The sequence below is a fragment of the Hyperolius riggenbachi genome, chromosome 10 (assembly GCF_040937935.1).
Source record: "Hyperolius riggenbachi isolate aHypRig1 chromosome 10, aHypRig1.pri, whole genome shotgun sequence".
NCBI classification, from domain to species: domain Eukaryota; kingdom Metazoa; phylum Chordata; class Amphibia; order Anura; family Hyperoliidae; genus Hyperolius; species Hyperolius riggenbachi.
In genome coordinates this window covers 239447505-239464154 of record NC_090655.1, presented here as the reverse complement: position 1 = coordinate 239464154, position 16650 = coordinate 239447505, and the positions used below count along the sequence as shown (strand labels likewise).

At 44.5% G+C, this 16650-nt stretch overlaps 1 protein-coding gene across 1 annotated transcript in view; it reads left to right on the top strand.

The window, feature by feature from the left end:
- Positions 1–332: 332 nt before the first annotated feature.
- LOC137535008 (zinc finger protein 665-like) overlaps positions 333–16650 on the top strand; it is a 41979-nt gene continuing 25661 nt past the window's right edge. The window contains exons 1-7 of the mRNA XM_068256771.1: positions 333–413; positions 5077–5196; positions 5441–5575; positions 5661–5784; positions 5923–6020; positions 6133–6640; positions 11387–12349. Of these exons, the coding sequence (XP_068112872.1) occupies positions 5119–5196; positions 5441–5575; positions 5661–5784; positions 5923–6020; positions 6133–6640; positions 11387–12349 (1906 nt within the window). The 5' untranslated portion in view covers positions 333–413; positions 5077–5118. The remainder of the gene's footprint in view (positions 414–5076; positions 5197–5440; positions 5576–5660; positions 5785–5922; positions 6021–6132; positions 6641–11386; positions 12350–16650) is intronic.

Below are 16650 nucleotides of genomic sequence, written 5' to 3'. Positions count from 1 at the left end.
ACAACAACAACAACAAAAGAAAAACAAGTCTTGCTGAGACGCTGGGCTTGCTATAATAATTTATTTCATTCTTCAGTGTTTTCCCTGAGAGAAGGTAAGCTCATATCTACTTTCCTTTTTTAAACTATTTCTAAATATTTTATTTCATTTCGGCTCCTCTGAAGCCCAAGTGTATGGCTACCTTTTATATGGCTACGTGCAGGTGAGTCTACAAACAGAGGTTGCAGTTAGCCTATTCACCACAAGATGGCAATCTTACATCTCCTAAGTGAAAGCACAAACAAGACGAAAATAAACCAAAGACAGAAAGTGATCATGTGACACAGGCAGGAAGTGATCTAACAGAGGCAGTAGTAAGGGATGTAACGGCAGGAAGATAAGTTGGAGTAAGTGGCGAGGAGATAATGAAACAGGTAATTCTTATTATATATTGAGTAGATCAGAGGTCAGGGTGGATATACTTTGTTGCAGAGGAGGTCATAGTAATGGTTAAGGGCTCTGCCTCTGACATAGGAGACTTGGGTTAAAGAGGTTCTTGGGAGTCTTTAAGGAAGCAAAAACTGACTCTAAGGGCCCTTTTCCACTAGGGCGTTTGCGACTGCTTAATCGCAAAACCGCAAACCGCTAGTGATTTTAAAATCGCTACGGTTTGCTTTTTAACATAGGAATTGCGGTAGTTAATTTCCACTACCGCGATTCGTTTTTTACTTGACCGCGATCGCGCCGCGGAGCGACTTTTGCAGCGATTTTGCTATGCAGTGCATAGCATAGCAAAATCGCGGCCGCAAAATGTCGGGGAATCGCCGGTTTTGCGATTCAGCAATCGCTAGCGTTCAGCGTGAACGCTAGCGACTGCAGATGGAAAAGGGCCCTTACCTGGGCTTCTATCGGCCCCCTGCAGCTGTAATGTCCCACTCTGTTCTCCTCCGATCACTCGTTCCCCGCCACCGTGATCGGAGGAGGACAGCGCGGGTAGGGTTGCCACCTTTTGGGGGAAAAATACCGGCTTGGGGTGGGGCTTAAAAGTGGGTGTGGTCTGTTACGCCCTTTTATTTTAAAATCGCTCAAGATGACTGCCAAAATTGAACAAGAACAGGAAGAAGAGGGCATGATTACAACAGATTATAGTTGATCATAGGCATAACATTAAAATATAGAAAACCTATCCATGGTATCCCATAGATGGGACTCCCAACCTGTGAAGATAAATTAAAAGGTCCTATCTATCATACAGTCAGCCATTATTGTTGCATATTTATATAGCGCCAACATCTTTTGCAGCACTTTACATAGTCATGTCACTGACTGTCTTCAGAGGAACTGACAATCTAATCCTACCATAGTTATAGTTTAATGTCCTACCATATTATTATGATTATGCATTTATATAGCATTGCCATCTTCCGCAGCACTTTACAGAGTACATAGTCATGTCACTGACTGCCCTCAGAGGAGCTCACAATCTAATCCCTACCATAGTCAAATGTCCTACCATATTTTTATTATGTATTTATATAGCACTACCATCTTCTTCAGCACTTCACAGAGTACATAGTCATGTCACTGACCGTCCTTAGAGGAACTCACAATCTAATCCTACCATAGTCATAGTCTAATGTCCTACCATATTATTATTATGTATTTATATAGCACTGACATCTTCTTCAGAACTTTACAGAGTACATAGTCATGTCACTGGCTATCCCCAGAGGAGCTTACAATGTAATCCTTGCCATAGTCATACTCCAAATGTACTACCATATTATTATGTATTTATATAACACTGACATTTTATGCAGCACTTTAGAGAGTACATAGTCATGTCACTGTCCTCACAGGAGCTCACAATCTAATCCTACCAGTCATAGTCTAATGTCCTCCCATAGTATTATATATTTATACAACACTGACATCTCCTGCAGCACTGTACAGAGCACATAGTCATGTCATGGCTGTCCTTAGAGGAGCTCGCAACCTAATCTCACCTCTACCATAGACCAGGCTTGCTTTCACGAGTAACCACTCGTGGTTACTCGTGATTCAAATGAGGATTAATTGCTGTAGGTGTGCGGCAGGGATATAAGGTGTTAATTACCAATAATGCCCTGCGCTTCAAGCTGGCTGTACGCGTCCTATTGGATGCGTTGCAAGCCTCACTACAGGCACTTCCTCCTTTAAGCCGGAAAGAGGAAGTGCCCATAGTGAGGCTTGCAACGCATCTAATAGGTCACATGCAGCCTGTTTGGAACGCAGGGCGGATGGCGGAATTATAGGTAATTAACACCTTATATCTCCGCTGCGCACCTGCAGCAATTAATCCTCATTTGAATCATGGTTACTAGTGAGAGCAAGCCTGCCATAGACACAGTATGTTACCATCAAAGCTTAGAGGAATTGTGAGGGGCGGCACGCTGGAGAAGACCGGAGCTGCAGCGAAGGACACAGGCTGGAAGTAGCTCCAGGTAAGAAAAAAAAAAAGCTTAGTTCACCTCACAGCTCAGGTTCAAATTTAGATAGTTACCTAAAGAGGTGGAAGCCTCAGGATCCTATTAAGGTTTCCCTCGCTGCTCTGATGTCCCCTGTCGCTGAGCGCAGCCCTCCTGGAAGATTACCAACAACGCATTGTCACTAATCCTATCGAGGCCCCGCAGCACGTCTCCCTGGACCATGGCCACGTGAGGCAGCTCGCACATGCGCAGTAAGCCGGAGTCTCGGGTTCCATGCTACTGCGCAATTTCAGACAGGCTTGTGCGGCCACGATCCAGGAAGACGCGCTGCGCAGCCACGATTGTGTGTGTGTGTGTGTGAGGGGGGGGGGTTGCACTCAGCAATGGGGAACTTCAGACCACCGTGAGGAGCCTCAATAGGATGCTGAGGCTTCCCTCTCTGCAGGTCAGGAACCTACTTTGAATTACTTTAAATATCTTTGACATGCACCTAGGAGGGCAGGGTTACCTTGCTCTCTCAAACAGCCCCAATCTCTCTCCACAGCTCAGGGAACTAGAGAGCTATTCCTATAATGCAACAATGACATATTTCTGCTAATATAGAACACAAAATGATGTCATTGGTGCACTATAGCTCTGTTTCCCTGACCTGTATAACAACAGCGCTGGCATGATTCATCTTGTCTTTCCCTGCTCTAGTCTGAGGCTCCTCTGCTCACCTCTTCTCTGACTGACATACCTCCCTGTATTCTCCTACACATCCCAGCTGTTCCTCACACAGCGGCAGCACATTGTCCTGCTGCTGACCCTATCCCTGCTCTCCTCTGAGGCTTGTCTGCTCACCTCTGACTGACATACCTCCCTGTATTCTCCTACACATCCCAGCTTTCCTCACACAGCAGCAGCACATTGTCCTGCTGCTGATCCTATCCCTGCTCTCCTCTGTGGCTTGTCTGCTCACCTCTGACTGATATTCCTCCCTGTCCTCTCCTTCACATCCCAGCTGTTCCTCACACAGCAGCAGCACATTGTACTGCTGCTGATCATGTCTCTGCCTTTTCCTCCCCTAGCTGTGGAGCCTGCAGAGGCCGGGCACACTCACATGCTGCTCACACAGGCAGCAAGGACTGTCAGCTGCTGACTTCTCCTCCTACTACACCAGCCTGTATGAGTAGTGAACAACACAGCCAGGGGGCGCTGCAACACTCGCTCATGATTGGCTGGATTTTATGCCAATCTTAGAAGAGAGGGGAAAGGAGTCAGATAAGCTTAGACTTTTACCGGCAAATGACATGCCAGTAAAAAAAAAATTCCAGTGCCGGCTTTATACTGGTATTTCCGTCTGAGCCGGCCAGATACCGGCTGGGTGGCAACCCTAAGCACGGGACATTACAGCTGCAGTGGGCCGATAGAAGCTCCAGGTAAGTGTCAGTTTTTGCTTTTTAAAAGACACGGAGAACCCCTTTAAGTTCTAAACTCTTCCTATCCAGTAAGACAGCACCTATTCCGTAAGGAGCTCTTGGGCAAGACTCCCTAACACTGATACTTCTTGCTGAGTGCGCTCTAGTGGCTGCCTCGCAAGCGCCTTGAGTCCAACAGGAGAAAAGCCCTAAACAAATATTGGAATTATTATAGCACGCCTGTCACTATCCTGATCATCCATCTTGAAGTAATTGCCATACAGGAGACTTGTACATTACAGCTGTGACTTGTTTGTCGTCTGTTTTAAATCTCACCTTACTAGTAATAATTCAGTCTTATTACAGAGTCAAGAAAAATCTGGTCTCAGGGACAGTACTTAACACTAATTTAGCCATTTTTGGAATACAGGATGCTGGTATAAACCAACTTTTTTTTTGCATTCCCCACCCCACTTAAGCCATTTTTCCTCCAGTATAGCAATGTCCACCCTGTGTCCCCAGCATTGCCATTATCCTCCTGCATGCAAGGCCCCCACCCCAGTAATGCAATTTCTTCCCCAGTATAGCCGTGTCCACCCTGTATCCCCCCAGCATTGCTATTATCCTCCAGTATGTAATGTCCCCCACCCCAGTAATGCCATTTCTTCTCCAGTATAGCCATATCCTCTCTGTGTCCCCCAGCATTGCCATTATCTTTCAGTATGTAATGTCCCCCCACTGCAGTTTTGCCATTTTTCCTCCAGTATAGCCATGTCCACACTCCAGTATTGCTCTCTTCCCCCACCTCCATGCAGAGTAGTAAAAGGAAAGATTTACATTGGTTTATGGCTAACCTGTCACAATGTGCTCCAGTCCTCTGCTCCCATTAGCCTCAGTCTCTGCCTCTTCTCTCCTCATATTCTCATTCATCTACCACTACCAGCACTAATGTAACATCACAGGAATGGTAACAGTGGGAGGTAGATGTGAGGAGAGAAGGCCAGCTGGAGAGGAGGCAGAGGGAGGACAGGACTGCAGCAAGCTGTGAGTATAGTGCACAGGTAGCTATAAACCAACTTATTATGCTTTCCTGTGATATACTGCATGGCCCTACCACCCACATGTTACCCCAATGGGGGAGTGCTGGTGGGATCCTGTATGGATAGTTTCACCACTGACAACTGTACAACCTGGATTATATCCCCCTCCCCCTTAATATCTATCAAAAGGTTGGGGAATCTTGAACAGATCACATAACCACATCACTGAGGATGGATGAGAACCAGAGTCACATGACTGAGAAGATATTCAACCTCGCACTAGAGATCATCTATCTGCTGATGGGACAGGTGAGGTACTCTTATCTCTAATAATAAAACACACACATGACTGGAGAGGTGAGGAGGATTGTGGGAGGTTACATGAAATCACTCTTATCTCTAATAATAAAACACACACACGACTGGAGAGCTGAGGAGCATTGTAGGAGGTCACATGATGTCACTTTTATCTCTAATAAGGAAACAGCTGACTGTTGGGGTGAGAAGAATTCTGTGAGAGCGGTGTGACATTATTGTTGGACTTTCTACACAGAGTTTTCCTCCAGTGAAGTCTGGTAATCATGTGACCATCACAATGCCCCCACCTCACTCCCTGATATCTGAGGGACACAACAAGCAGAAGATTCTGGAAATCACCAGGAAGATGATGGAGCTGCTGACAAGAGAGGTGAGTGGTGCTGGGAATGTTGGTACATTATCCAATAACAACAAGAGATGTGTCTGGTTGGTAATTGTATCATTGTATGTTTCAGGCTCCTAAAAGGTGTCAAGATATCACCATCAGTCTCTCCATGGAGGAGGGGCAGTATTTAAAAGGACAGAAGAACCTCAATAAGAACACCATAATGGAGAATCAGCTGCCCCTCACATCACCAGGTAAGGGGAGATGTTAATTACTAGTGAGGGATGAAGCAGTACAGAGAGTCCGCCTAGACCCCCCCCCCCCCCTTCTCCCCCAGTCTTCTGATAAACACATAGAGACATTGTATTTAGTCAGTGTGTGCTTTTCTGCAGATGGATCCAGTAACAGAAACCCACCCCAGAGATGTACAGGTCCTCTTTATTTCCAGGATTATATGCAGAAAGATCTCACCTTCCCCCACCATTATCAGGTAGGTGGAGCTGAGAGTCCCCAGAAACTCTAAACCACAACAAATTTCTTTCTTCTGCTTATGCTGTTATCTGTTTTCACATTGAAAATGATCTCTCCCTTTGTGCACTTAGGATGGGGAACATGGACATGCTGTGGTTAAAGAGGAAGAAGAGACATATGTGAGGAGTGATCAGCAGTCTATGGAGGAGGGTGACATGATGAGGACAATTAAAGATGAGGAAGAGGAAAGTTATCTGAGGTGTGATCAGCAGTGTACAGAGGAGAGGGATAGGATGACGACTATTAAAGAGGAAGAAGAAGAGACATATGTGAGGTGTGATCAGCAGTCTGTGGAGGAGGGTGACATGAAGAGGACAATTAAAGTGGAAGAAGAAGAGACATATGTGAGGTGTGATCAGCAGTCTGTGGAGGAGGTTGACATGAAGAGGACAATTAAAGTGGAAGAAGAAGAGACATATGTGAGGTGTGAGCAGCAGTGTACAGAGGAGGTGGATATGATGACAACTATTAAAGAGGAAGAAGAAGAGACTTATGTGAGGAGTGACCAGCAGACTATGGAGGAGGGAGACATATTGAGGACAAGTAAAGAGGAAGACAATGTTACAGAGGGCAGAGCAGGTGAGTAGTCTGCATTACATATAGAATAAATGTGTATCTTATTGCTGTTATGACTGTCACTGCTCACAGACTGGCCATATTATGGGATATGCTACATACTCATGTTAGACTTTTGCCATGTAAAACTATCATTTATGATTGTATTTGGTGGCAGCTTAGTAACAATAACAGTACAGGCTCCCTGCTGGCTTTGGAGTATCCTGTACTGTAGTGGGGAGAGGGGAGGAGGTGGATGAGTGAGAAGCATCCCACTACATCTCACAGCAGTAATACAATGCTGATCACGCAATTACTTTCCAACCCTGAGAGTGATTATTGTGTCACATGTAGCTATAATCACCAATTAAATGAGTTATATCAGACTGTAAAAAGCTGATAATGGTCACTGTACATTTCTGTACACAGATCTTTGTTGGGGTTACTTGGTAAATGCAGATTTAGATCTGGGGAAAGAAGTAGATGTGGTATACCTGGACTTTGCAAAGGCTGTTGAAACTGTTCCCCACAATAACAAAAGCAAGAAAGAGGCAGCACACCACTGGCTGCAAAGATGCTTTGTATGGGGGAACAGATGCACTACATGTTATGGCCCCTCCCAGGTGTACAACAGCAACTGATCACACATAATGCATATAAAGGCTCTGAAGTGTGCAACCACACCCAGGCTACATAATCGCATTCCCCGCCCATTCCAATCCATTCCCCTCCCATTCCATCCATTTCCCGCCCACTCCATCAGTAACCATTTGTGCACGACACATAATACAAAACCAACACATACGCTCCGGAATATAAGACACACCTAGGTTTAGAGGGGAAGAAAAGGAAAAAACAGTGAATATATTGTGCTTCCCCAATAATTGTCCTCGTGTTCCATTTGTCCTCCTGTTCCCCCTTCTGTCCATCCACCATGTGTCCCCTTCTGTCCCCCTGTGTCATCCTTTGCTTCCCCTGTATGTCCCCTTCTTTCCCCGTGTCCTCCTGTGTGTCCCACTGTGACCTCTTTTGCCCTCTTATGTCCCCCTGTGTCCCTTCCTGTCCCCCTGTGTTCCCTCCTGGCCCCCCATGTCTCCTCCGCTCCCCTGTGTCCCCCCTGCCCCCACCCCCACGTCTCCTCTGCTCCCCTGTGTCCCCCCTGCCCCCACCCCCACGTGTCTCCTCTGCTCCCCTGTGTCCCCCCTGCCCCCACCCCCACGTGTCTCCTCAGCTCCCCTGTGTCCCCCCTGCCCCCACCCCCACATGTCTCCTCTGCTCCCCTGTGTGCCCCCTGCCCCACTCCCCTGTGTCTCCTCCTGCCCCTCCCCCCCGCATGTCACCACACGGGGGACAAGGCAGGGAGTTCCTAACATCGTATGGGCGGGCGATTGTAAGTCAGGGACCTTTTTTTGGAATATAAGACGCAGGGACTTTATCTTCACATTTTTGGGGGAGAAAAAGTGTGTCTAGTATTCTGAAAAATACTGTATTGCAAATGTAAAAGACACCACAGCCGATGGCACTCCTTTGGGCTGCCAATAAAACAATATTAATTAATATTCATTCATCATGGGAACACACAGGCCTGTCTACTCAGACTGTTACGTGCCAAACCACAAAATGAAATCGGGTGGGAGGGCCTAAGAAACAAGAGATCAATATTCATAAAAGTTATCAGGTGGGCCCATCAGTCAAAAATGTTGCAGTTAATAATGTGTGTGGGGGAGCGTTTATAAGCAGAGCCGCCTGGTAATGCTGCTGCTGCCTCCCACACGTGTCACCACACCCATGGGGAAGCGTGCCGAGAGGTTGTGTCACATGGCGGAAGGATGGACCCATCTTTTTATCTTCACGTACAAGTGCTTCCTGTTACTGGGCATGCATGGTTCATTATCTCAGCTGGGATCCATGAGGCCGGCCCCCCTACAATCAGCACATATAAAAAAATCCATCCGGTTTGGTTAGTGAAGCATTTATGGCTATTTGTGCTGCAAAAATTAGGATTTGTGCTGCTTTCACTCTGAAGATAATAGCAATAATTTTTTTCCAGATGATCTCACCCTGTCCCCCTATAACAGCGCAGGGCCAAAAAAATTGTGTGGTTAGTTCAGGTCGGGGCAAATTTTGCTTGACCCAGGCCGCATTCTGAGTACCGCGGGCCGCATTCCTACAATTCCTGGCCTCCTCCTCTCTCTTTCCCCCCTTCCTCCCTGCAGAGTCGCAAGCGGGCACACAGGAGGTGCAGAGGAAGCACTGAAGGGGGCACACAGGAAGTGCAGAGGAAGCACTAAAGGGGGCACACAGGAAGTGCAGAGGAAGCACTAAAGGGGGCACACAGGAGGTGCAAAGGAAACACTAAAGGGGGTTCACAGGAAGTGAAGAGAAAGCACTGAAGGGGGCACACAGCAGGTGCAAAGGAAGCACTGAAGTGGGCACAATGGAGGTGAGGGGAAGCACTGTAGGGTGCACACAGGAGGTGCAGAGGAAGTACTGAAGCGGGCACACAGGAAGTACAGAGGAAGCACTGAAGGGGGCACACAGGAGGTGCAGAGGAGACACACAGGAAGTGCAGAGGAAGCACTGAAGGGGGAACACAGGAGGTGAAGATGAGTCAATAAAGTGTAGGTAATTTTTTTAAAATTGAATAGTTGGGAGTGTTTGTATATGAGTATGGAAGCTCTTGGCACTTTTACTTCCTCTGTTATTCTGGAGGACATTCATATCCTTTGCACATGAAGAAACTGCGAACATGCATTTCCTGTGAGCAGGCATGATTTCCTGAGCTGCACATGCCCAGTAACAGGAACTCCCTGTGTATGGAGGAAAGAAGACAGCATGAGTAATTCCTGTTACTGGGCAGGCCGGGTTCATGAAGTTCCCAGAATCCGCCCATTCATGTCCGCTTACAGTATACAGAATTCATAACCACTTCACCAACCGGGAACGGGAGGGACAGAGGAAGCCAGTGAAAACGACACAATTCTATGGACATTAATTATTCATGCAAAAAAATATATTTGGTCATATCAGGTTTGCTGGGGTATCCCAAGTTTTGCAGAAGGAGGACAGTGATTTCTAGTCCTCACCCTTCCCCACCCCCCACTGTTCTCCTGTCCAATAGGAGCTGCAGTGTGCAGTGCGTCAGTTCTTCATTGGACAGAAGGCTGGAAGGAGAGATATGGCTACACTTAGGCGCCAATTCATCAAGGCTGTTCGATAAACAAAAAGTTGGGAAATTACCACATTCGGTATTGAAGACTTTTGTGTGCTAATTCAACAATATTTTCACAGGTGCAGTAGAAGTTTGGTACGTTACCGAAGCCCAGTTGTCAGTAACAGCAGAAGAGTGTGAGTTGTCTGTGTTGTTTCATCTGTTCTCCGTGCAGAGACAACATTACAATAGTAAGAGGCATCCTGACATCCCTTTAGATGTACATGTTTTGTTATACTGCCTCTGCTTGCTCTTAATCTATCAGTCTCCATTAGTCTTTTTTAACATTTTATTTCTTTGCCACAACTTAGATGAACGTCCGAGAAACTTTAAACATGCCCTGCTTAGGGGATTTCCCCACTAGCTACTCTGCATCTTCAAACAGCAACAGAAGAGATTAAACTGGCAAAGGGAGGCAGGGGAAGCGTCTTTTGTTGTATCTCTCTCTGCTCGCTGCCTGGGGAGTAGGAAAGCGTGACGACCCCCTCCCCACCCAAGAAGGCTTCGGGTCCAATCAAAATCATTTGCAGGAGACAGGCTGTTCCTATTGGCTTCTGCTCCTGTGAGTCATAGAGAAACATCTCTGCTTCTGTGTGAGTTCTGTGAGTCTCGCACTGATTCTGACAGAGAAGAACTGCCGGTAATCATCCAGGGCTTTACCGCATGCTGTAACCTTGATGAATTGACATTTACCGACATTTGTTTAGGTATTTACCGCACAAGACGGTAATTACCTCACTGCTCGGTAATTTCAGCTTTCCATGTGGTAACAGCCACGATGAAGTGATCGGTAAAATCAGCTGTTTTCAGCATTTCCCATTGCTTGGTGAATTGACGCCTGTATATATACAGTAGGATTAGGGATTTTTGCACTAACACCATAGCTCTGCACAGGCTGTGGAGATGGAGCAATTTGGGGTACCTGGAGTCGGAGTCAGCGGTTTCATAAACTGAGGCGTGGAGTTGGAGGCAGATGATTTTTGTACCGACTCCACAAGGGGCATATGAGTGACACGAATAGAAAATGGTAATGAATATGAAACCACATTGCTCTACAAACATAAGGCAGATTTCTTGCTATCAGTACATAAAGCTTCCACTGTCTCATCAAGCTGGAGTTTACTGCTTTTGAATGTATGGCCAATGCTTTAGGTGTGGGGATGCTCAATGAGAAGCAAATACCTCTGACTTGTATGCAAATGATATGCAGCTAATCCCATTTCTTAGGAAATGCATCTGATTGGCTGAATTTCAAGCTACATACAATTTGTATGCAAATCAAAGTTTATGTCATGTGATTGGCCGCCTGTAATGAGCACAACCTTCTGCAGTTCTGTGTCAGGCTGAAAACTGGTGATGGTCAGTGACATGCCAATAAACCTGAGATTGTATGCTAATTATATGCAAAGCTATTAAGCTGCTGCATCCGGCCCATTTCCAACATGCATACACTTTGCATCAACTTGGAATTATCAGCAACTCACTGACCATCCCTAATGATAATTGTTCCTCACCTCAGAATTCTCTAACAGGAAGTGATGGTGTTTCTCTATTTGCAGGATGGAGTCCCGGGATCAGGAACCTCTCAAAGACTCGTCTCTCTGTATCCACAGACTGTACAATGGATTATGATGTCATTGGACAAGAGTCTCCTGCAAATATCCTGATTACCACAAATATTCCACCAGACTCCCCTCACCTGTCTAACTTTGAGGGGCTTCATACCCAGAAAAGTTCTTTCACTGCTGGAGGGTCTTATTCCTGTTTCAAAAAGCCCCATTCATGTGCTGAGTGTGGGAAATGTTTTCTTACTAAATCACAGCTTGTCACGCATGAGAGATGTCACACAGGTGAGAAGCCTTATTTATGTGCTGAGTGTGGGAAATCTTTTAAGGATAAATCATATTTTGTTAAACACAAGAGATCTCACACTGGTGAGAAGCCATATTCATGTGCTGAGTGTGGGAAATATTTTGTAAACAAATCAGATCTTGCTTCACATAAGAGAACTCACACGGGTGAAAAGCCCTATTCATGTGCTGAGTGTGGGAAAAGTTTTGGGCTTAAATCAATTCTTATATCCCATGTAAAAACTCACACTGGTGAGAAGCCCTATTTATGTGCTGAGTGTGGGAAATATTTTTTAAAGAAATCACATCTTGTTTCACATAAGAGAACTCACACAGGTGAGAAGCCCTATGCATGTGCTGAGTGTGGGAAATGTTTTGGGGATAAATCATATCTTGTTAAACACAAGAGATCTCACACTGGTGAGAAGCCATATTCATGTGCTGAATGTGGGAAATGTTTTGGGACTAAATCACATCTTGCCAGGCATGAAAGCTCTCACACAGGTGAGAAGCCCTATTCATGTGCTGAGTGTGGGAAATGTTTTGGGGATAAATCATATCTTGTTCAACACAAGAGATATCACACTGGTGAGAATCCATATTCATGTGCTGAGTGTGGGAAATGTTTTGGGCGTAAATCACATCTTGCCAGGCATGAACGCTCTCACATTGGTAAGAAGCCCAATTAATGGGGTACTAAGTATCATATACATAGTATCCAGGCCCCAGGCAGTTTGGCACTGTGTGAGCTAAATAACGGCTCTCCCTGCTGCCGCTAAACTCCCCGGCGGCGTTAAATACTTTTCCCCCTCCCAGTTGTAGCAACTCAGAGGGAAATGTAATTTGGGGTCTGGCGATCGCCCTGAATTACCCTTACGCGGGGCGCAGCATAGCATTGTTTCTATGATGGCGACCAGCTTCAGCGCTCAGTATAAACACTTTTATCTGGATGAAGAAACATTCCAAATAACAAAAGGGAGTGCAGAAAAGAAAATCATTTGTTCTTGTTGGGAGCTGAAAGACCCAGATTTTAATCACAATTCAAAGTCCGAATTTAACCATTTACAGTGAAAATAAGAAGCTGAGACTCAAGGAAAGTTTTCTGTACCATTGTTATTTACCTACTGTGAGCTGCAGATGTGGGAATATTAGAAGTTCCAATTCATCCAAAGTGAGCTGAGGAAAGGAGTTTGTCTGTCTGTGAAGAGTTTTGAGCTGAATGTACAAAGTCAGGTAAAATAAGAAGGGAGGGATTTATCTTCCAGCAGTGCTAAGAGACACACACAGGACTGATATGCAGAAGGATTGGATCACTTTGACTGTGATGGGATCTTCCAGGGATCTCTTGACTTCTTAACATAATTTTGGAGATAACATTACAGATCTATATTGTTACACCCTCTCAAAGGAAGATTGGCAACTATTGATGTATATAATGATATATGCAGTATGTATATATGATAATACCTTATCTTTTGCTGTTTTCATATTTATAGTATCAAAAGTCAGACTCACTTAAGGTGCATACACACGTCGATTTTATGCCCGACTGTCGTTCAGGTGATTTACATGTCGTTTGACTGGTCAATGGACTAGATCAAATGACTGATTAAATGACTTGTTTGAAAGTCTTTTAGTGCAAAACTAATAGAATTTCAAACAACAAGTCGTTTGTACACATGTATGGACCTAACTGTTGTTTGAATAACAGTTAGTCCACGGATCCGCCAAGCGGATCAGTCAAAACTGCTGCTATCAGTCTAATGATCATTCACACACACACCAAACTGTTGTTTAACCACTTGAGGACCAGAGCCTTTTTTTTCATTCAGACCACTGCAGCTTTCACGGTTTATTGCTCAGTCATACAACCTACCATCTAAATGAATTTTCCCTCCTTTTCTTGCCACTAATACAGCTTTCTTTTGGTGCTATATGATTGCTGCTGTGATTTTTAGTTTTTATTATATTCATCAAAAAAGACATGAATTTTGTCAAAAAAAATGATTTTTTTTTTTACTTTCTGTGCTGACATTTTTCAAATAAAGTAACATTTCTATATACATTTTTATTCTGCTACATGTCTTTGATTAAAAAAAATCCAATAAGTGTATATTTATTGGTTTGGGTAAAAGTTATAGCGTTTACAAACTATGGTGCCAAAAGTGAATTTTCCCATTTTGAAGCATCTCTGACTTTTCTGAGCACCTGTCAGGTTTCATGAGGTGCTAAAATTCCAGGATAGTATAAATACCCCCCAAATGACCCCATTTTGGAAAGAAGACATCCCAAAGTATTCACTAAGAGGCATGGTGAGTTCATAGAAGATTTTATTTTTTGTCACAAGTTAGCGGAAAATGACACTTTGAAACAAAAATAAAACAAAAAAAAGTTTCGATTTCTGCTAACTTGTGACAAAAAAAAAAAAGAAATCTGCCACGGACTCACCAGGCCCCTCTCTGAATACCTTGGGGTGTCTACTTTCCAAAATAGGGTCATTTGTGGGGTGTGTTTACTGTCCTGGCATGTTGGGGGGTGCTAAATTGTAAGCACCCCTGTAAAGCCTAAATGTGCTCATAGGACGTTGGGCCCCTTAGCGCACCTAGGCTGCAAAAAGGGGTCACGCGTGGTATTGCTGTACTCAGAAGTAGTATAATGTGTTTTGGGGTGTATTTTTACACATACCCATGCTGGGTGGGAGAAATATCTCTGTAAATGAGATTTTTTTTCATTTTTTTTACACACAATTGTCCATTTACAGAGATATTTCTCCCACCCAGCATGGGCATGTGTAAACATACACCCCAAAACACCTTCCACTACTTCTCAGAGTACAGCGATACCACATGAGTAACACATTTTTGTAGCCTAGGTGCGCTAAGGGGCCCAACGTCCTATGAGTACCTTTAGGATTTCACAGGTCATTTTGAGGCATTTGTTTTCTAGACTACTCCTCACGCTTTAGGGCCGTAATAGGGCAGTATAGGAAACCCACAAATCCCCCCATTTTAGAAAGAAGACACCCAAAGGTATTCTGTTAGGAGTATGGTGAGTTCATAGAAGATTTTATTTTTTGTCACAAGTTAGCGGAAATAGATTTTTACTGTTTTTTTCACAAAGTGTCATTTTCTGCTAACTTGTGACAAAAAATAAAATCTATGAGCTAACCATACTCCTACCTGAATACCTCGGGGTGTCTTCTTTCTAAAATGGGGTCATTTGTGGGGTTCCTATACTGCCCTGAAATCAAATGTCTCAAAGTGTCCTGTAAAATCCTAAAGGTACTCATAGGACGTTGGGCCCCTTAGCGCACCTAGGCTGCAAAAAGTCCAAAGAACACACCAGACAGGTCAGGGATAAAGTTATTGAGAAATTTAAAGCAGGCTCAGGCTACAAAAAGATTTCCAAAGCCTTGAACATCCCACGGAGCACTGTTCAAGCGATCATTCAGAAATGGAAGTAGTATGGCACAACTGTAAACCTACCAAGACAAGGCCTTCCACCTAAACTCACAGGCCAAACAAGGAGAGCGCTGATCAGAAATGCAATCAAGAGGCCCATGGTGACTCTGGACGAGCTGCAGAGATCTACAGCTCAGGTGGGGGAATCTGTCCATATGACAACTATTAGTCGTGCACTGCACAAAGTTGGCCTTTATGGAAGAGTGGCAAGAAGAAAGCCATTGTTAACAGAAAAGCATAAGAAGTCCTGTTTGCAGTTTGCCACAAGCCATGTGGAGGACACAGCAAACATGTGGAAGAAGGTGCTCTGGTCAGATGAGACCAAAATGGAACTTTTTGGCCAAAATGCTATGTGTGGCGGAAAACTAACACTGCACATCACTTTGAACACACCATCCCCACTGTCAAATATGGTGGTGGCAGCATCATGCTCTGGGGTGCTTCTCTTCAGCAGGGACAGGGAAGCTGGTCAGAGTTGATGGGAGGATGGATGGAGCCAAATACAGGGCAACGACCCTAAACATAAAGCCAGGGCAACAATGGAATGGTTTAAAACAAAACATATCTATGTGTTAGAATGGCCCAGCCAAAGTCCAGATCTAAATCCAATCGAGAATCTGTGGCAAGATCTGAAAACTGCTGTTCACAAACGCTGTCCATCTAATCTGACTGAGCTGGAGCTGTTTTGCAAAGAAGAATGGGCAAGGATTTTAGTCTCTAGATGTGCAAAGCTGGTAGAGACATACCCTAAAAGACTGGCAGCTGTAATTGCAGCAAAAGGTGGTTCTACAAAATATTGACTCAGGGGGCTGAATAATTATGCACACCCCACTTTGCAGTTATTTATTTTTACAAAATGTTTGGAATCATGTTTGATTTTCGATCCACTTCTCAAGTGTACACCACTTCGTATCGGTCTTTCACATGGAATTCCAATAAAATTGGTTGATTGTGGCAGTAATGTGACAAAATGTGGAAAACTTCAAGGGGGCCGAATACTTTTGCAAGCCACTGTGTGTACACACACACACACACACACGTTTGAAATGCTAATTACAGGTAATTTACATGTCATTTACTGGTGAATGGACTATATACGACTATGGACTAGATCAAAAGACTGATCAAATGACTTGTTGTTTGAAAGACTTTTAGTGTGAAACTAATAGAATTTCAAACAACAAGTCATTTGTACACATGTATGGACCTAACTGTTGTTTGAATGACAATTAGTCCACGGGTCAGTCAAAACTGCTGCTATCAGTCTAACGATCATTCATACATATGCTGAACTGTTGTTTAAACGACCGGTTTGAATGACAATTTGTTCAGAAGTATCAGACGTGTGTACACACCATTATTCCCAGATCATACTCCAGCGAAAATAATGCTGATATACAACAATGCCTCAGTACTGCACCCAAATGTAAGTTAGGAGACAACTGGATACACTGTGTGGGGCTTGAGTTAAGATACAGCAATTCTGGTATCTTAACTCAAGCCCCAATCCTA